Genomic DNA, 22,984 nt, shown 5'->3' on the forward strand with positions numbered 1-22,984 from the left:
TTACTATCATCCCAGCTTTTTCTCTCGTTTCGTCGTCGTTCGATCGCGATTAAAGACACGGTGAAAATAAATAGTAGGAAAAGGTAGATACGCGAATCGATAAGTCAAGTTTGTTAAAAAATATATATACCTAGGAATATTACGTGATTATATATTGGGCCCCCCGCTAGAGTCGCGCGAACCAACACGCCTCCGTTCTGCATTGTTGAAGAATTTACAGAGAATTTGCCTACCAATATATTTGCTGTGTCCCTTCCGACGGAAGAGCGATCGAAAATCTTTTGCTCTTCTACCCACGTTCACAATTTCTGCGTCTCTCCTCTTTCTCTTTTTTTTTCCTCGAGTGTGTTCGTAAGTGTATATGTCTATGTGCTCCCGCATTTGCGACGTTTCGTTCCTCGCGATTCTCTCGCCGATATGTCGACTATTCAAATAGTGTACATCTTCCTGTGTGGTTCTTCCTCGTGTTTCATTTTCTGATTGATGTCCTATCCGACGAGAGCGCATCTGGCCATCTCCTCGTACCGGCTGATCCTCCAACTCTTTACATACCGTTGATATCAATCTTAAGGTTGGCCGTTTTCTTGTCTCTTTGATCCCTGAAAAATTGATACAAACGATTAAGACAATTCATGATACGGCACATTCAAAACACGTAAGACATCTAATTATAACGAGATCACGCACGTATTCGTCATTAATACAAAAATCCTTTTGGACTAAATTAATTATTCTGGGAATGCGTTAATTTTCTCACTATTATACAGTAGACATCCTTAATGATATATACATATAAGAAAAAAAAATTGCATCATCTTCGTGCTATAATTAATTATTAGTTGTCATACGCAAGTAAAACGCGAAAAAATATAATAAAGATACAATAAAAATTTAATGATCCTGAGAATTAAAAATTCCGAGAGAAATTAAGTTTTGAACATTCATGAGTTGAAGTATACAAATGTCTAAAGGCGCGAAGGCCCAAGGTCCTAAAGTCTGACAGTCACTCATAACGGATTTCTTAATCCTCTGATGCTCAATATGTCACACATGGTGACAGTTTGAAGAAAGACTCGGTCGAGTATCTGACCGAGGATGAAAGAACAACCTACATTTGTCTTGTTACCGAATAAAGAGCGTCCGCGTGAAGCTAAAGAAGCGACGTCTTGCCATTGAGTAATTTGCGTACCTCATTAGGACGTGACTATGCTGAAAAGCGCTCTTTCACAGTCTGTTCAAAGCTCTCGGTCGACGAAGGGGCGCACACACGTCCAAGAGAAGTAAAGTACAATATAGGGGAAGCGAGATGTGGGGATGCAGATGGATAGATTGAATTTTGTTCTGTCTTGGGGAAAAAGTCCCGCGGGAACAAACAGAGATTTTATGAATAAAATGTATTTGCATACCGTAGCGGGTTCGAGACGACATGAATAAGAAAACAAGATAATATAAACCTTGTGACAATATTTTCTCATGATATGCTAATATTGTCAAAGTGTCCTTACATATGTATAAAAAAAATCATAATATATCATATATATCAATGTATATTCAATACTAAGTTAAAAGAATATAATATATTTAAATGAAAAAGAGAATATTTTAATATGACTTTATATTATAAAAAGACACTGGATGTTCACTTGTGAAAAAGAGCAAATATTTTAATTCATCGAATGTTCTTTACCAGATGGACGATGCGGTGCCAGACATCTTCATAAAACGTAAATTAACGATGACGTGTTCAGCCGTGCCCATCCCCAAGCGGACCGTATCGATCGTTTAATTTGAAAAAGAGAAGCCACGTCGATCCGTGGCTGCAACTTCATTTATAGCGTGATCCGCCAATCGCAACTTTTCGGCATCACGTATGAATAAACAAGTTGTGACACACGGTTGTAACTGCAAGCGAACAGTATCGATCCATCGAGTTCAAAGGGTAAGGTCGGGCGATCTGGAGCGCTCTTTTTTTGTCGTCGATCAATTTTAGGTGACACACTTTTGTTGCGACACGAATCCACTTTCGTGGACGATTTCAAATAAATTATTAAATTCTTCGACTAAGATTTCTCAGTTCTAAATTTCAAAAATGTATTCCTATTTAAATTCTTAAAAATTAATTGTATCAAAATTATCGTGTAATTATTATTAATTTTGTTTTATAAAATTAAAAGAAAAAACTATAATAAAATAAAAATAGAAAATCGTTAAATCTGTTAAACTTATTTTTTTCTTCAAATTATTACTTTAATAATACAACTGGATCAACTGATACAAAATATTGCATACTAGATTCTTAAAATTTTTTCATTTCGATTATCTTTTTTTTTTTAACTGGAAGATGATGCAAAATTATTTTCTTGTATATTATATGTCAAATATTACACGAATATCATGATTGTCTCATGTGTTTCACTGAAATATTATTACTACTATATTTCGGTCAAATGAACAAGCTCTGCCAACTTCATTTAACGCAGCTTAATTACTTAGCTAATTAATTAGTTCAATCCTTTTAACGATTGGATAACCTGCAAGTTAAACTTAGTTCAGCCCTTAAATTACACAAGTAAGATCGATCCTTAAATGTCCGACGAATTTTCCTTTATCAGCGAAAATACGATCTTGATTAAAAGCGGAATCTCAGAATCATTGTTTGTATCTGATTTTTTTTTTACCTTAACTTCTTATTATAATTCTTAAAATTAATTTTAAACTGCGATCGGAGTTAAGCCAAAAAATAAAATTGACCCGTATCAATTCTTTTTGAATTTTTATACATTTTAAAATAATTTTCTACGAACATTTACGGAATAAGAGAAAAATATGTTTTTCTTACAATATAAAAAAACTGATACAGTTATACTTCAATTAAATTTTGAAGATGTATACAAGCTTAAAAAATATTAAATATAAAAAAAATTAAAAATATCATTAAAACCCTTAATCATTAATAAAAATTTACTTTCAATACAATTAATTCTAATATTTTATATATCCAATTTTTCCCAAGCATTATTTTACAGCCAATTAATATACATTGCTACAAGTGCATAGTGCGCATCTATATGATATAGTCGTAAAATAACTGATTTAACAGCGAAAACCAACATAAAGGATTAAAAGGAGGATTTCATATAAAGGAAATTAAGAAAACGAGCAGCTCAACAAACAGGCACATCAATAAAGAAGGAATGAGAAAAAGAAAAAATTTAAGATTAAAATAATGCAATTTAGATAAATCCAATCTTCAATATTACAGATATGAAAAATCTACTTTACCCTTTACTATCAAATATCGCGTTTCCATTGTGAGATAAATAATATATCGAGGTCATTTTTTTTATCTGTAACATTGTAAGATCTGAACTCTTCGGAATTACAGAGATTTCAACCTTTGTTTGGAATATGTGCAACAAATAAAAGTATAAAATTTTGTAAAAAAAAAAAGTAAAAATAATTCGAAGAATTGATGAAAATCAAATATCCCGATCATAGAAACGCATATGTCAATCAAGCGATTAAAAAAAAACATAAATGCAAAAAGAAGAGAAAAAAGAGTCGTAACTCATGTTTTCCCGCAATCAGAAAACGATTAACAAACGTATAATTGGCGATTGACCATTGACACCGATGCGTAAATGTGCATTCGCCATTCAAATACAAATCCTCCAGCAGGACAGCCATAGTTGGTCTTTCGATCGAATTTAATTGGCTTTTAAAGTGCCTGTCTCTGTTGTTTTGAGACGCGAACGCTTTCGATAACCGAAACCGCGCAAATTAGATTGAATAATGATCCAGGATCGATTCCACTGAGCCTAACGCATTTTGGTAATAAAAGCAAGAGTCGAGATTGATATATGATTTCAATGACATCGATCATCGATCTTTGATGCTACAGACACAGAATATATTTTCGCCCTGAATTTTTTATACAGTTCCATAAATATGATTATCATTTTTCTGTATCTATAGTATCGAATTCTAATGTCATCGAAATTATATCAGTTTTTCAATCATCAAACGCATAGCTGTGTTCGGGGTTTCAGTAAAAGCTACTGTAAAGCAAATTTAATTTTGAACTAAGTTTATGTATACAGGTTTATTATAAAATGTAATAATATCTTTTATATTATCACAAATTATAATTTTATATATTATTTGAGTAAGATCATAAATTGTGCAGTATGACCTTTCTTTCCAAAAAGAAAAAATTCCGTTTTTTTATTCATATGTCAAGGGAACATTAGAAAGTACCTTTTTTGAAAAGCTCAGTACGATAGTAATGACTATTATTAATATGCCAAGAGAAAATATGAAATGTCGGCGATAGCACAGCTCTACGTATTCATCGTTGATCGCATCTTTGCAGAGGCGGCTCTATTATAGGACAAACTAAACGACCACCCAGAACCTCGCATATGTGCAAGGGTCTTGTGCTAGACCACAGTAAACACTCGTGTTAAGGGCTTAAGCGCGCAAGCGAGGACTCTGGGTGTTCGAAGGCCTTGAGTACGCAAGCTCCACGCTTGACCGCAACAAGCGCTCTCTTCATCAAACCTCTCGACATGTGCAATATACGCAAGAAATGCTTTCGCATTTCTAAAGTATATCATGCGCATGCCAAGATCATTCTCGGAACCATCTTCGACCTACATAGACACAGGAAAGATAAACACCGTGAATTTCACTGAGGACCTAGTACGCGAAATCTCGGTCCATCTCCAATAGAGCCGCCCCTCTCCGACGTCCTTCGCAGCAATCTATTGTAGCATAAAGTGGAACCTACTTCGATCCAGAGATTTGTAAAGCCCACCTCGGCCATTTTTGACTTTGCATATTCGATTCGTATCGCTCCCCGGTCGGAGGAGAGGAGAAAGGACCCTTGGAGAGTGGCCATCGCCTGGGCCGCGTAGCGAACGTCTTGGTATTCGACAAAGGCCACTGGCGACCCTCCCTTCGTGTGCATACGAAGCCGGGAGAAACCAGGAAAACTGTGCACAAATAAGAGAAGCGTACAATACGTGCTCTAGTTAGTCGTAAAGACAGTACTCTGGTAAGAGAGCGAAGGGGTAAGGGTTTAACGGGGGTCTTGGTTATTGCTTGCCAATGATGCTTATCAATGATATCGGTGGTGTTAGGCGGTGCCGACATAGGGTGATTACACGGAGAAGATGCGACACAAATTCAGGATCAAATTCAAATCGTTAACACGTTAACGTGAATTATTTTCTTCAACATATACGTGCGCGAACAATTATTTAATATATTAAAATTAAAATTTAATACGTTACATTTTTATATAATTGTATTATATATAAAAATTAAATAATAAAATAATTTCTATAATATGTAACTTGCAAAAAATATTTCGTAAATATAGCTGTGTTATTTTGTATAATTTTAAGTAATTAAATATCACATAAATATTGAAATTTTATTTTTTGAAATATCAATTCTTAATATTATTTAAAGAATATAAATCATAAAGAATCATCACATGAAAAAGAATCAAATCTGCACATACAATATTCTAGTATTATCGTATCTATTAATCTATTATATTATTTATTTTACATCATATAATAATAAAATTATTAGAAATGTTCCCCTTTTCTATTTTGAAGCATTAGAAGAGTTACTCCCATTATCCTTCCGGATTAAATTAACAATTGCACTTGCAAATCCGCGATTAGACCGATTGTTTGGGACATCGAGATATTATCCTCCGTGCAATTGTGTTCGGCACACCGTCAAGTAGTTAGTAAACGACACTAGTCGCATGATATTGGTACGGGTACTAGTACAGGTGCGTCCTATATGCCTACGATCTACGACGGTGGCAAATGATTAGCGGATGTCGGTGATGTTTGGAGGCGGTGCTGTTAGTTACAAAGCTTTCACGACGGACTTGCACAATCTCAACATCATCGCGCTCCAGGCAGAGCGATGAAATTTAGGTGCAGATACTTGATGCTTCGTCATTTAGCGTCGATTACTATGGTTATATTGTCCCAATGCATTTACTTAACTGATCGCAGATCTACAGCGAGAATAAACATAAATAATGCGCAAATTCAGAAACTGATGCGTACACAAATTTAAAAACAAAGACATATAGACCTATAATTCCAATTCATAGATTTATGTAACTCTCCTGAATACCCTCTCCGCTCCCCTCCATTTTTACGATATTATATTTTTTAATAAATATTTCAATGGTTTTTTAGAAAAAATTAGAAAAAAACATCAATCAAAATTTAAGATTAAATATGTAGATTTGAGATTAAATATCAATTATTGTAATAATTATTGCAATAATTATTGTACTAATTATATATCAATTAATTAAGATGAGCATGCTAAAAAATATGTTAAATTTGTTACAAAAGAAAAATTAAAACTTTAAAAGAAAATAATAGAGAAAATTTAAAAATAATAAATTAAAGAAAGTCCAGAAATATTAAAATAAAAATTAATAAATTGTAAAATATAAAATCGCATTGTCACATAGTTATAATTACTTCATTATTTTTAATTAATTATTAATTATTTAATGTACTTAACTCCAACTCCAATGTTCAAAAATATATTGTCGAACGAAATGTTAACTCCGCAAAAGTATTTTTATACAAGTCTACTAGCGCACAATAATTATCCGTATAAGAACAATGGTCGAATTACACACGTCGAACACAATATATACTCACGTTGCCAACAACGAAATTCCGTCGAATACTCCCACGAGCTACCGAAAATTGCAGAATGCGCAGCGCGCCTCCCGTACGTGCAAACGCGTGTAATTAACTCAGGCACCCACTTACGAATTCATACTGCAGAACTCCGAGGTTTGCGGAATAATGAGATTTCGTAGGCTAATTATACGGGAGGGGAAGGGCTTCTCTATTGGCGACAGAACTTGCAAGACAGTCGTGTACAGACTTCCGTCAGCGGCGAAACTCGAAAGAGTGGAGTGTCTTCTGATTACTATTCATATAGTGTGTCAAGGAAATTGTTATTAATGAGCAACGATTAAATTGTTATTAACAAATAATGAATCTTATATCTCGCGATGTAGAATTAAAATAACGTACAAATACCAACCAAACTTAATAGCTAATGCGTTATTTAATATCATTAATAAAACGAAAAGATTCCTTTCAAAAATTATTAAATTATCTTAAATTAAATGAAATTTTGATTTAATTGTCAAAGAAATATTAAACTTTTATTTGTCGACAAAGATATTCGACGATTACCTGTGCAATATTTAATATACTTTGCAACTTAGTAGAACTCTTCTCAGGTAAGATATAATAATATTATTACTATATGATAATATATTTTTAAATTGTGTAAAACTTTTTTTTAATTTTATCAGCGTCATTAATTATTGAGCCTTCAAAGTTTTGGATATTTATTTTCCATAAAATCATAAATTATATAAAAAGCGCGAAAATTCTCTACAATCTTTAATTCAAAACTCTTCTTAAAATTCAACTAATGACACCATAGTAATCGACACCGGAAATACCAAAGCAACTATTCCCAATATTCAATATATTCATCATATCAAGTAATTTAACAATATCATATATAATTTCGTAGTATTGCTTGCAATATTAGTTAACACAATTTTCCCTTCTCATTTGCAATTTATTACAATCCTGTGATTGCAAACACGTGATTAAAGTTTACAGTATTAATCAAAGGTCAACAAACGAGCTTCAATTTTTCCTATCTCCACGTAGAAACGTATTCGCATACAGTAAAACGGATATTATCTGCGACGTAATCGATTTAACACAAACATTTAACATTAGACATATCAAAAGAGTCCGTAATTCTCGACGCAATCATTCACAACATCATACCGGAGGCATACTCAGGATCGTGGGAAGGTTCCGCATGACGGGGCACGTGAAAATAATTTATTACGCGAGCACAACTGTAGTGCCCGGCAGGATAACATATTTTAACTCCACCGTTTGTTGGATAAGTTGCACTTAGGCAAGTAGTCTAATTGCGAGTGTATCTCCGTCCGTAATTAACGGTTTACTATATTTAGTGATTTTGCGTTTCACGATCTTTGTAACCCGAAGGTTCTCCCTTATGATACACGCAAATCAAATAATACATTAATATTTTGTAAATTTTTTTCGAATGATAAAAATTTCATATGTTATAAATCATCGACATACTCTTGTTTTTCACTTTTTTTTAGCAGTTTTTTGTCTAACGTAAAAATCCGTGAACGCATATATTCTTGTTAAAGTTATATAACGATGCAACAGTGGCAGTCATTAATGACATAACAAGTCTTTATTTTAGATATAAAATATCGATTTCTAATTTATCTGGAATTTATTTGGAAGGATTTGATTTTAATTAAAAAATTTTAATTAAAAAAATTTTTTTTTTATTAAACAAGTATTAAAAAATCCGATTACTAGATATATTAAAAATTCCATGACTCTAATACCTGTGTAAATAAAAATCCAAGGATTAAACAATTTTTAGATCTTCATCAAGATCTTCATTCAAATGTAATTGAACAAAAAATTTAAATATTCCAGAATATCCAAAGATTTGATTCAGAAATGAAGAATCTAATAATTTGTAGAATTTTTGTTATATGTATGTATATATATATATTATCAGGAAATTTAAAATATATATAAGCCGTCATATTCTTGCTGTTTATTCATTGAAAATTGTGAAAAGATATTTTAAACCAACGACATTGTATCACTACCACGTGGTACGCTGATAAGACTCACGTGTATCGGTACCCGTATTGCATTCAGCATGCATATACCGTCAAAATGCAAAAACACGACTTTTTGAAGCAGTTCATTATGATTGTCGTCATTGTTATAAAAAGATTGCATCTGACCTTTTGCATTGCAATTTTTTAAATTAATTTTTTACATATAAGTTTATTATTATTCATTATAATTCGGTCTTTAAATATTTTATATCCTAAAATTGCATTCTCTCTCTGTATTTAAATTGAGATTCCGCTAGAAATTTTGATAAGAATAATTTTCACATAGGAGCATTTATATATAGGTCCATCGCTTTCTATATATATCAATTTAATTCAAATTTTTCATTAAATGCAAGAAAACTTTTTTTATTATCCAAACTTAAAAATACTCCTATCTGGCTTGCGTATTATGTTTGGAAATTTATTTCACAATGCATTTATACTTTTGTCAAACCACGATGCAATGCATCTTGATGCGTTCTAAAGTGTCCTTAGATTCTCGGCGATCATATGTGGGCCGCACGATGTATAAATATACTAAATCGATAAGCGAACATACAACCGCATCCGGTTTTTGCTCGCGTATAACTAAGGGAATAATAAGGTACGGACGAAGAGAAGATTTGTCTAACCTGCTGAATATGTCCTTTAGTTCATGCTCGGACACAAATTGGCCCAGGTTCGCCACGAAGAGGGTGGAGCACTGCGCATTGCTGACAGCTATGTTCGGCTGCGACGAGGGCGACCCGACCGGTGACGCCAATGCCGGCGACGGTAGAAAATGAGGCAGCGACGCGTGTATCGACGTCAGCGTTGTAGGATGCGGCAGGGACATAGGCGCCTGGAAAATATATAAATACTTCCGTCATACACTCGACTCTCTCTCTCTCTCTCTCTCTCTCTCTCTCTCTCTCTCACTCACTCTCTCTTTCTCTCTCGCTTCACTTGATCGCGTGAATAGTTGGTCTGCTCGCGAAGCAACGTGTTTGCGTCAATCCGCCCCGGTCTTTCCCTACATTTGTCCCTCAAAAAAAAAAAAAAATTGTATCTTTTCAAATAGCAAAGCTAAAGTCTAAAGGTCGTTCTCATGCAAACACATTTTACCAACTAAAGAGATCGTTAGTACGTACCATTTGCAAAAATATTAAAATAAGAGACATATGAAAGGATATTTAAATAGTATTTTGATCTCTTTCAGGCATTTTTTTAGACTAAAATATGTCTTTTATAAATTTGTTTTGCTTGCATGTATTTATCTTAATGCGAACGCAATACTATGCAATAGCGCTTTTTATTACATTGTCATTATAAAAGATCGTTCTTGCTTCAATCATCAATCAAGGCATAAATTAAATTTTTTCTTAAACTTCTTATGTCGATGCAAAGTTATTCCAACTGGTAATTGTTTACTGCAATAAAATGGAAGTAAAATTTAATGTAGCTATTATAAAAATGATTCTAGAAATAAAATGTGAAAAAATACAACAGATTTCTTATTTAACTATATATACAAAAATATATTTGCAGCAAATATCATTGACATGAAAGAAATGATTCCGAATCATTTACATCGAGTACCGCTATTAACTTCTCAAAGCGAGGACAGATCTCATCATGTTCTCAGCTTTGTTCGAAAATGTATTTAATCAAGTTAAATATTCGACTTAATAAGTTCCGACATTATTGCTGGCAGATTCTTGGTTCGTTATCTCTTGAGTGGATATCTCGAGATTCATTCCTTTTCTACTACCGTTAAAGGAACGACGAGATGCGTTACAGAGAAAAAAGAAATAACAGTACGGCAGTCCGAGCTCGAGAGCCTTCGATTTATCAAACGTTCAATGCAATGGATTTTCTCTCGTGCCGCGGATAAATACGAGAGGAATATCGAGAATCCTCTCGATTTTAGTAATAGGGATGATTTGTGTTCAAGATTTCATGGAAGTTACAAAATTGGCTTACCGTAAAAGCCCAATCGTCGTTCCAGGCGTTTTCTCAACACAAATTTTTCAAATTTTCATAAATTAATATTCTCCGCGAAGATATAATATCATATACCTGAATTTGTTTGTAAAATTACTTTTAGCCATATAATTTCTTTTTACATGAAAATTAATACCTACAGTTTTGCTAGTCAATTTGTTCTGTAAACAAGATAAAAAAATTAGAAACTCGAATAATATTAAAAACGCTTACGATTTAACAATGCAAAAGTGATTTATGTATTTAAAGATTTAAACACAAATATAATTTCTTAGCAAATAAACTCAAGACAGGCATAATTTAATAACAAAATATCTCTATCAGATAATTATTTAATTATTAGTTTTACTATAATAATTTACTTATTTATATTTAAAAAACTGGCAAATAAAATAAGTATGTATGTATGTGAATCAATAGCAATGTAACGATTTAAAATTTTAAATGTATTAAGATACATTCATATAAATGTATTTTGCAATTCTTCATTCTCGCATTCTCGATTACTTTATCATTACTTTGCTTTGACAAATAAAAGAATAATATAAATCCGTTATATATATATATATATATATATATATATATATATATATAACGAACGATATCACGCACACGTACGATCGATAAAGTTTATATCAGGCTCGCACGCATTCGTGACTATATGTCCGCGCTGTTTATCCTTATAGAAATCGGTAGATAATTCGCGACTAAGTTACGGCTCGGCACTAATGCGTGACAGGTACCTATACAAACCTGGCGCAAGCTCATGCCATATTAAAAATCAATATCGCGATTTGATGGATCGGTACCATCGTTTGTACCACTAATATCTTAAAGGGGGTTGAAAGTACACTCATGTCCAAAAACTTTTCCGATTTTTCGAGTTTCAATCTTTTATAATCATTTCAAAATTATGATCTTAAATCTCTATTTAATAAATAAAAGTATTTAATAAATAAAAGAAGAGTTTTCTCTGGATATGTTTTGAAATAATTCCTATTAAATTTGAGTGAAAGGGAAGATAAATTCCAAAAGTAGTGCAAACTCTCATACAATATATATGGAAATGTAAAATAAAAATTTTAAATAGTTATATGCCCTTATTTATACTCTAAATATATATATATATATGTTTCATTCATTAAATTTTTTATGCCTTTAAGTTATTCTACTAATTACCTAACGTGCAACTGATCGGTTTTAAGATCAGATCTTAGTTTTTATTCATCTTCATTAATAATTATAAAATAACTTTTTTAAATCCGATATTATTAAAATTTACACATCAATGATTTTAAACATTCTGTTAATCGCAAAGTTCTGTTCATCTCTAAAATAACGCAAAATAGGCATGACGCGACCGGACCGAATATCGTGCTAGAAAAAAAGTAAGCCATAGATTTATAATATTAATCGGTTTGCGACGATCATAATTAATCCATGTCGCGACAAACTTCGAAAGCATCGCAATAATTTTGAAAACTCCGCGATTTGAAGCTCGCGTGACGCAAACCACACGTTTCTGTATAACACGCGAGAACACACAGTGCGACGACAAGTTGCACTATCGATTTATGGTGATGTAAAGCATAATATTTGAATATGGTACGCTGATGATACGCGCATATGCGGAATAAATATTATTTCTAATAATCCGTATGATATATTGCTTGTTATGATTATTGCATTGATGTTAGGTATATAATATTAATATCGAATGACCTATGCATCAAATTTTAACGACGGATTTTGTGATCGAATTGCAACCGATTTTCCATAAACAAACATAGCTTTCAAATTATAGATACAAATTACAGATCATAGATAACAAATAGCTTTTGGCAAATAACATTTCATGAATGCAAATAATAAAATTCTCCAATTTTAATTTTATTTTATTTTGATAATCTTATAATTTGAAAATAATTATTAGCAAGATCTAATATTGGAAAACACGAGTTTAAATTTGTCAAAATATTAAGCTGATCATTCAAGCGTGCAATACTCCAAAGATTTATAGATTTAAAGAATCCACTCTTGAGAAATTTATTTTATAAAATCTAAAAGTGCAGAAATCCCAAGATTCACTCAAAGCACTAAAGAATTCAACATCGAAAAATCTAAAGAATCTAGGAGTCGAGGACTCAAGGCAGCCGTGATCGAAAGTCCTTTCGGTCCTTAAGCCCTCGTGTGTCTCCTCGTTACCGTGTAAGAGTAATCGAGTATAACGATCATGTATCACTAACGTGCATCGGGGCGCTCGTCGGCGGCTCCAGAGCTTTGTCTGCAGATAGTCAAAGATAGGAACGTACGGGGACCTGAGGATGTAACGCCGGATGCACCAGCGTCGCATGTTGCAGTGTGCCCGGTAATTCGCCGGCTGTAGAATACGCCAATGGATGATGCCACAATTCAGGACCACCGGGGAAGAACGGACTCCCTAGGTCTGCAATAGAGCACAGGATTAGATAGAGTCCCCTGAGTAATTAAACGTGTGGTCGCGAATTGCATTCTATAACTCGCCAGGATATCTACTGATACTAACATTGCGTCGCGGATTTTTACTCTTCGACACATTGAAAATATTACAAATGTATTTCAATTCAATACATTAATATTCTTGTAGTCTAAAATTAATAAAAATTAGCGCAATTAATTTAAAAATTATAATTTTATTATTAAATTATAATTAAACTTTTAAATTTGAATGAACATAATTTGTCGACTACATTATTTATGTAATTTTTAACAAAATTAATAAAATTATATTGTCACTTTAGAATTTAAATATAAAAGTGAGAAATAAGATAAAATTTTATTAGAAACATTACTAAATATACTGGAAATTTATTTAAAATTGAAAATTTTTCTCAGTAGATATCCTGCTCAACAAAATCATTTATTTTATTTCTTTTAGATGTGTGGGCGGCTTTCATGTAAAATTTTGTTAAAAATTATTCCTATGTGTGACATATCAAATGTTATTACATTCCTTTTTACAGAAAATTGTTAATAGTTGAGACTTACTGTTAGACATTTTATATAAAAGCCATTTCATCATTTAGTTTTTCCTCTAATAAATAAAACAAATAATATTTATTATTAACTTATTACGGATTTGTGTTATCTACGGATTTATAATAATGATTTAACTATCGCCTGAAACGCGCGCGTGTCAGATTCAAATGAAATACTGATCTTTCAATCAAAAAGATTGCGTTGATGCGTCACTCGGATTATTTCAGCATTATCGTAATCGTAGCAATATTTTCAACGTACATTCATTACAATGCAAAACGGAAATATACAATATTATTTTCCTCTATTTGCGATTGAGATTAAATATGTCTCCGACATATAAAAAAAAAAAACGAAGCACAACGTAATTCGCGTGGCAAATGTTTGCGCGTGCTAAAGAAAGAACGCGAACAAATTCCATCAACGTTTTGCGAACTTAGCGATTATAGGATCGATAATGTCCAATTTACGAGCTTTCTTGCTAGAAGCTACAGAGATGCACGAAGACGGAAGCATTGATTGCTGTACTCGGGGATTTTCGAGAATTGAACGAAAGGAGATTAAAAAGATCGCGTAATGAAAGCTCAGACGTATTAAGGATTATTGTGATTTATATGATATGCAATTCCCAATCGAAATAATGGTTATAAAAGTCCATATAAGTTGCTGTACATTATATAATATAGCTCATATTTAAATAAAATTTTTAAAATATCACAATATCTTATATATTAAACTGACATTGAGCAAAAATAAAATTATTTTTTTAATTCATTAGTTTTTATGTAAAATATTTTCTATTCAACGTATTCATTTTTTTTTTTTTTTTGTAATAAGAATAAATTAGTGCGGAATATGAATTGCAAAAGATTTCAAAGTTTTATACTTTGCTCTCTAACTAACAATACGATATATACTTTTTACCATAATTTAAACTTATTCTATTCTTAACGCTCTAATTTGACTTATTTATTCATCATTTGCAAAAGCAAGTAATAAATCAATTTATTTATAAGAGTAACAGATTTAATTATTATTTAAGCAAAATTTACAAGTTTTGCGAAGATTGCCGCTCGAGCGAGTACCACGACGCGACGTAGATTATTTGCGACAATGCCAGTATAATGATACGGTATAATGCACTACCGAGCGTAATCGTCGACGGCACGACACAAAAAAATGGTCTTCTCAGAAGCCGGTAAATCGCTGGAGAAGGACTTATGATTAGACGTTATGAACCGGTGACAATGGTAAACCGAGCGTCTTCTGAGCGACTCGTCGACAAACCTTCATTCGCGACCTCGCGGCAATCTCGTTACGCAATACAAAACGTAAAAAAATTCGTCACATCGTTTGTCATTCTCGTAGTGTTTCAGTAAATATTTAATCCTAAAATTTTCAAACAGTTCTTATTATTAGCTTAACTTCACTGGCATGATTTAAGTGCACGATTTTCCGCGTAAAGAAATTTAAAATACAGGAATGCGTTAGTATGTCTTTGAATAATATTTTTGCCTCGTTTCTTTTTTTCATCATCATTTGTAATTGCATTTTTCGAAGTTGCGAGCAACAGCAGGAAAATCGATGTACAGCAATGCGACCGTACGGAAAATTGCATCCTTCCCGCTGCGCGACTTGTCACAAAAACGCGCAATAATTATTATGGTATAAATTATTAATATCGTAGTAGCGATCGTGCAACAAGACGCTCTTTCATGTAGCCTTGTACCATGATCGAACATTGCAAAAATCTAGCGTGACTCGTTCGCATATGCTACCGCAATTGATTACAGAATGTCTGTTTTTGATCTCTGTTCTCGATTAAATCTGAATGAGACAAATTAGTATAACGATGTAAAGAAAACTTTGATACGTTTGCATTTATACTGAGATTTACTGATGCAATATTGTTTTTCAATGATTTGTAAGCGTCCCTAAAATTTAATTCCATGATCGAAGCCAACGTTATATTTGAAATTATGTTTAAAAATTTCTTGATATTTTTTTTTATTTATAAATTATAATAGTGCGTTTGCAAATTATAATTATCTAATAAATTAAACTATAAATTATAATAAATTATAATAAAGTGTGTAATATAATTACAATGGAATGAAATCCGACTAATTGAACAATCGATTAATTGGAATTGGAATCGCTGCTTGTTTAGAGAAAAATCTTAAAAAACAACTAGAAATTGAAAAAATATCAATTTTACTGTAATAATTACTTAATTAAAGCACACATTGTTTTTCTTCTGATATGTTTCATTTAATCAAAATCTTTCCCATTATATTTCTTTGTTATAAATTCGAAATTGTTAAAAGAGTTAAACTCCTTTCTCTCTATTTCAAATATGGAAATTAATTATATCTACAACAATCGCATTGTTCTTATTTACACGGACCAATTAGATATTCCAAAGAGCAATTTAATTTTCTGAAAAAGGTTAAACCTCTCTCTCTCTCTCTTTCTCTCGCTTATTTATTATTTTATAAATGAGAAAAGGCGTCTTTATTTCTATCAAAATACGATTTCTAACCGATAGAAACTGATGCACAAGCCCTTACGTGTGTGCATCGGTGGTGTGTTTTAGTCTCTGCCAGGACTGTGCACTTTATTGATTCCAGGCTGACCTCCGATTCGCATGGCGAAGCATACAGGCTGAGGTAAACGCGCACTGTCTAGATAGGGCCAAAGCTTTCAACGTTACCGTCCATCAGTTTTTTTTTTTTTTTTGTTTTTTTTTCCCCTTTATTTCACGAAGTTCGAGTGAATCCAATAAATTGGAAGATAACGCGTTTTTCAATTTATTCAACTCCTATCAAGAGACAAATAAACTTTTTACAAGCATATTATAAAAAGTTACATTTCATTCTCTGCATTAATTTTTGAAAGGACTTATTAGCACATTTATAATTAAATACACGTGGCAACTCTCATTACATGAGTAACTATAATCTTGTTGCCTTCTCCTCATCGAAGAGATTCAATTCTCGTATATTCGTTAATAAAAGTGTAGAGCGGAACATTTTATTTAACACATCTCACGCATTCATAGAGTGTCCTCGAATCGTCACATAATGAAGATGCATTGACATAATGCGACTTTTCTCGGCGACACTTCTGACTAATTAGAGCTCTAAACTCTTAGCTATATGTTTTAAATACTTTTCTTTAGAATGCATATTTCTTGCTTACATTTAAAACGTGTCTTTAAATTTTTAATTTTTATTCAAGTCACACTTACATATTTTTCTATCCACAATTAATTATTACAATCTTTTAAATATTTTTATTCTTTTTATCGTGTATTTTTTTTAATCTTTTCATTAATAATTGATACTTTTAACAAAAAAAATAACAAGTATGAAAAAAATCTAAATAATGTAATACCAATAACAATAAATTTGTTTGAGTGTTAGTAATGATGATTAAAAATATTAAAAATAATAAAAAAATAAAAAAAGATAAAATATAATTATTTAATTATAATATATAAATATATTATTCTCATATTTTATTAACTCTTTTCTAATTACATGATGCTGTATATTATATATATATTTCTCCATTATTGCTCAATGACGTTAATTGTTTGTCAGTTCTTATATAACGCGGTTTATTATGTTTTGCTACATTTTACTGCATTATTTAAATTAGTAAAGCAATATCGAACAAATAATCTAACAAACTTGTATTGAGATATATGTAAACGGCTTGTTAAAGCATGATAAAAAAAATATTCTAGTATTTGTGTTATTATCTTTTTGTTTCAACAACGCGATATAAATCAATAGCTTGAAAAATAAATGGAAAAATAAATTTAATAATTTAAATCACAACGCGATTCATTTTTTTCTTTACCATAATTTTCATATCTTGATCGATGTAACAGTTAAAAAAAGCCACTAATATATAATAAATATGTACAATTGTAAATTTCTAGCACAAACAAATGTAATTGCCATGCCGCCGTTTATTGTTATTGACCACGCGAAAGAGAAACTTACGTTTAGATGTAATTATTTTCGAGCATACATGTCATATATTCATATGTGAATAAGAAATGGAGACACGTGTACGATGAGAAAAAAATTTATGCAAAAGAGCAGTTTTTAAAAGAGGACGAGCACAGTTTTTATATCGATTCCGGCCATCATTTGACACACGCAACCCCGACTATATCGAACGATACACGTGGCCTTTCACACGAATCATATTATGATACCTACTGGCATCACATCGAAATCAATATAACGCACCACATGTTATAACGCTAAATACAAATAACGGTCACTCGCATGGACGAGTCGCGCGAAATCACCGTACGAAAAGCTAACCGAGCATGCCTTCCAGTGAGAAAATGCAAGCTGCATTCCTCCGCGCGTAGATAATGCATATATGTCTGAGCACACACGGCTGGTGGAAAACTCGGTTAAATGGACCATGAATGAAGCGTAAAATCATCGTGCGCAGCTTTTCACCGCGGAAATCTTGAATCTTAATAAAACACGATCATTTATATTTTATATTAAAAAATTATGCAAAAAATAATAATTCTTCGCCCCCCCCCCCAAATATATAGTTTTCCCAGATTTAATAAGATCATCATTTATATGTATTTTGAAAATACTTTATATACAATAATTTCCCGTATTAAAATAATTAATACAGTAGCCATCCGTGAGATTAGCTTATATTCAACACGCCAGGAGATCGCGTAGATATAATTTGACCTGATTATTCCTTGGGACTTTTCTCCTCCATACTTTACTGGCGGACAGTATATATGATGATCATATATTTTATTGAGCAAACATCATAGAATTTGTGATGTGCAACGAGACAGCACTTTGATCTCCGTTCAAAAATATAGATTTTTTAGCTTTTCTGGAATCAATTTTCTTTAAAAGAGTCGAGAATAGTTGTCATTTATTATTATAAAAGCTTTGATATATGTATATTTTTGTAATTAAATTACAAATTAAAAAATTTTTTTTTATAAAGATAAAATAAATAATAACAATTAAAATATATTTAAAACTATAATTAAAAAAAAGAAAAAAGAAATATATATTATATAATATAATACATGCATAATTTTAGAAGTAAAGTATTTGTGACGTTATTTGTTATAAAACTACGTTTGATGTTTGATAACAAAGAAAATAATTATACAAACAGTTGAAAATTATCATGAAAAACTGGCACACAGTCCGTACATCTTTTCCTTCCGTCATTTTCGCAAGATCAAAGTGTAAACATTATCAATGTATGAGTCACATTTTATTATCGATGCGAAAATTCCGCGCAAGTAAATGAAATGAAAACTGTTAGGAGATCTATGCCAAACTTGCGCCGTTGGTCAAAACAATAATATTCGCATTTTGAGAAAGAAAGCAGTTGGAAAAAGAGTAATAAAATCCATTACTCTCACTGCAGTACCTTTTCTTTTAAGAAAAATCGAAGATTTTTTATGTCATGCCAAAATAATTATACGCAAAGATTAATGTACACGCGACAATATTATATTTTTACTACTAACTTATAGCATTATTCCCACAAAGTAGGTCATTCTTCGTGTTTAAGATTACTCGGCACGCTACTATGTAAATTTATCCCAAGATACTGCTTACATTTAAATTCGATTTGAAAGCAACGAATTACTTCGGATAAATTCAAAGCCGAGGCCTTGTTTTCCGAAACACAGAGAGAGAGAGAGAGAGAGAGAAGGAAACGAGCAAACTTCTGACGAATATAACTCCGGGAATTTCGGAAAGCGTTGGCAACAACAAATTCCGAAATCTATCAACCTCGAAAGCATTTATATATAACTTTCATATCTCTCTTTCAACCACATGCATTGTATCTATAGACAGCAGATCGATACTCTCTTATTTTTTAATTTATTTCTTAAAAATTATATTTTTTACCGAGTTTTTATTAAAGAAAAAGCGAATTCATATTCGATGAAGAAACTGTCACTTATTTAATTTATTCGGTAATAATAACACTATATAAATTTAAATAAACAATTACTTAAAATATCTCAAAATTTTACAAATATCTTTTAAATTGTTAAATTAAATACTACTTAATTAAAATTATCTATCAATAATATATTATAAAAAATTTTGCAAAAAAGCAAACTGCCATTTGACTGATTGAAAATTATGGAACGTAATGAACTTTGATTAATAATTTCCAAAATATTATTTTTTATTTTTTTAATATCTCCGCGAAAGTAAATCTTGTCAAAGATACGTTTGGCAGTTCGATTATGTCTTATTGATGTGGCCTGGCGTGTGGGGCGGCAAAATTGGGTCATCGTACGAAATTGCTACAATCTATACCGAAATTATTCCGCGAAATTTCCCGATGCTAGATACGGTCTATTTGCGCGATATTAAGAACGCCATTAGCAGCTAGTTCCAACCGAGGCTGATAGTACCGGTGGTACCGCTAATTTTTTATCGATTAAATAGTTATTCTGCAAAACCTTACTACCTAAAATCTGAAACACAGACGAATATATATACTTAGATTATCTTAATCTACGATAAATATTATTAAAAATCTTTTTAACAATTACAAGTAATAAATATTTATAAAATCTCTTATTTTTGAATTTTATTACATGGACCATTATAACCATTCGTTGCATCACTCTCGATAATAAATGTTCGGCGAATGATGCATTCAGATATTATGGAAATAAAGAGGATCTTTTATATACGATACAGAAATCAGACGGCGCGCGTGCGACAGCAAAATTTATCAAAGTCGCAGTTTTCTTCGAAAACTGATGCGCTTTACGTCCATCCGACAAGTCTGTTTCCGCAATGTGACACAAATACATATTTATTGCGCGCGTAAAACGCGCACACGCACGTAGCCCGTAAATGTGCAGATCTCCGAGATTTATTCAACTTTATTCGTACTTTATTCTTTTCATGCTATTCTCTCCGCGATCGATAAAATACGGTATATATGTATATCGTCCAGTTTACCCGTCGCGGTCACGTCTTTCTTTTGTCTTCGTTTAAATCATATTGTGGTTTTCTCACCTTCCTCAATATTGTATAGTTGCATACACCACGTAATCCGCATATTGTTATTATATTTGCCATTAAACAAATTTCAATCACAAGCTCGCTTCGAATAATACAGCATAAATGTATTATGCATAAATAATAATAGAAAGACAAGTTCGCAATTGTTATACTTTTTCCATGATTTTTAATCATTTGATAGATTTTTGCCAAATGAATTGACATGTAAAATAATTTGTATACATAAAACAATATCTTAAAATGCATAATGCAAAGATTTAACGGATAGAATTGTGTCTCATCTATTATTATTATAATTTTAATTGATATATTTTCTACCCATTTGCACCGCGCAATGCATATGGGCGGGAATGAGTAAGAGTATAGTTCTTAATGTCAATGATATGTACACATGAATGTGCAATTCGCATGATATATACCCAGGATAGCTCGAGAGAATGCATGCCCAACAACGATAGAAGTACGCAAGTGCACGTATATTTTTTGAACATTAGTAAAATGCTGATTTTGCAAAAGAATCAATTAATGTACTTACATATTTAAATACTGATTTACTTATTACTAGTTATTATTAATTGGATTAAATAATTTTGAAAAGAAATCAAATTTGACCAAATCATCCGAGATTTTTAATATTGAAATAAAAATAAAATACTTGAAGCTATTAAAAATAAATGTATATTAAATATAAATTTATAATATATTATAATTTTTTTTTAAATCTGTATATTATAAATATATAAATGCAACAAACAGTAAAATATTAAATATATAATTTTTATAATTTAGCAATTTTAGAATTTTAGAATAAATTACGAAATAAAAATCAAAAATTTTGACTCAACAACTCCAAATCTAAATAATTATATAAATAAATAAATCTAAATAATTATAAATAAAGATAAATATATAGACAAATAAATAAATTAACGTGAGTTACAATTACAAGAGAACAAAAAATTTAATATTATCTGAAAAATCAACAGCATGTTAATTTGAGACAAATTACGGATTCACGATGAAATGTTCACTTCAGAAATCGAGGATCGTCAATAAACACAGATGTTAACGCCGATATTATTGTCGCTGCAGTTAATGAGCGCGATAATTTGCGCTATATAAGAGCCATTGTCTAACTACGTGCGGCGTGTATACACTCTGTATATACATCTTACATGTTGTAAAGTCGATGTTAAATGCAGAGCTTTGCCCTCCGTACTTCGATCGATTGTCGTACAATTCTCGATGACGAGATCTCAGATCCCGTAGTCGCGGATCGGGGAGTGGGGCGTGGGAGGGTACTTATGTAAAAAAAAAAAAATTCTTTTGAAAAAAAGAACCGAGTGACAACAGGAAGTGGGATACTTTGTAGTCGGTGCAGTGGGTGAGAAATAGTAAGTGAGACGTATCCAGCGAGTGAACGAGTGGCGGTGCATACTTACGTCCCGTTAAAGGGTGCATCAGAGCGGGGTGCGTGGTGGCTGCTGCAGCGGCTGGTTGCTTGGGTTTGCTAACCTTTGTGTTACTTTTTGCAAATTCCAAACGTATGGTTTGTGGCATATCAGGATCGAATCTAACCCCCTGCTGCAAATAGATTCCCTAAATTAGTAAATCGGGAGCACACACGTGGATGGATGGTGAGTAGTGTAGTAAGGCAAAGAGTTAAGACAGAGAGAGAGAGAAACAATAAAAGAAGAGAGCAAAGAGAGAGTGAAGGCCCTTTTTCGTCACTAGCCATATCTGGTTAATATTTTATATAAAATAAAATTATGCTTATGGCAGATTTTGCATGTTTCTTTCTAAAAATACTTTATTGTTGCCTTCTACGATATTTTAAAAACAATCTTTTAATCAAAAAATGAAATATACATTCTGTAAATTATTTTTTAAAAGCGATTTGTTATATATACGAATAAAAATTAACGTATTTATGTCACAACAAAATTCTTTGCCACTTAATGTATTACAATTAACGTATTATAAATTTATATTATATATATTACAAAAAAAAAAACTTTATACCACAAGAATAATAATAATTTTTGCCCAAATTTCTACCATTCTACGATTATTTAATGCATAATAAAATTAACAGAAGTATTGATAGATTATGCTATTCCACTTTAATGACGCTATT

At 31.7% G+C, this 22,984-nt stretch overlaps 1 protein-coding gene across 3 annotated transcripts in view; it reads right to left on the reverse strand.

The window, feature by feature from the left end:
• Positions 1–322: 322 nt before the first annotated feature.
• Positions 323–22,984, reverse strand: part of LOC126850919 (protein couch potato-like) — a 74,610-nt gene continuing 51,948 nt past the window's right edge. For 2 of the 3 annotated variants that reach the window (XM_050594400.1, XM_050594408.1), the window contains exons 5-9: positions 22,290–22,431; positions 13,066–13,199; positions 9,403–9,611; positions 4,790–4,994; positions 323–599 (exon numbers count right to left, since the gene is read on the reverse strand). In XM_050594400.1, the coding sequence (XP_050450357.1) occupies positions 567–599; positions 4,790–4,994; positions 9,403–9,611; positions 13,066–13,199; positions 22,290–22,431 (723 nt within the window). In that variant the 3' untranslated portion in view covers positions 323–566. The remainder of the gene's footprint in view (positions 600–4,789; positions 4,995–9,402; positions 9,612–13,065; positions 13,200–22,289; positions 22,432–22,984) is intronic. The other variant, XM_050594417.1, reaches the window with a different exon arrangement.

Source organism: Cataglyphis hispanica, chromosome 1 (genome assembly GCF_021464435.1).
Source record: "Cataglyphis hispanica isolate Lineage 1 chromosome 1, ULB_Chis1_1.0, whole genome shotgun sequence".
NCBI classification, from domain to species: Eukaryota; Metazoa; Arthropoda; class Insecta; order Hymenoptera; family Formicidae; genus Cataglyphis; species Cataglyphis hispanica.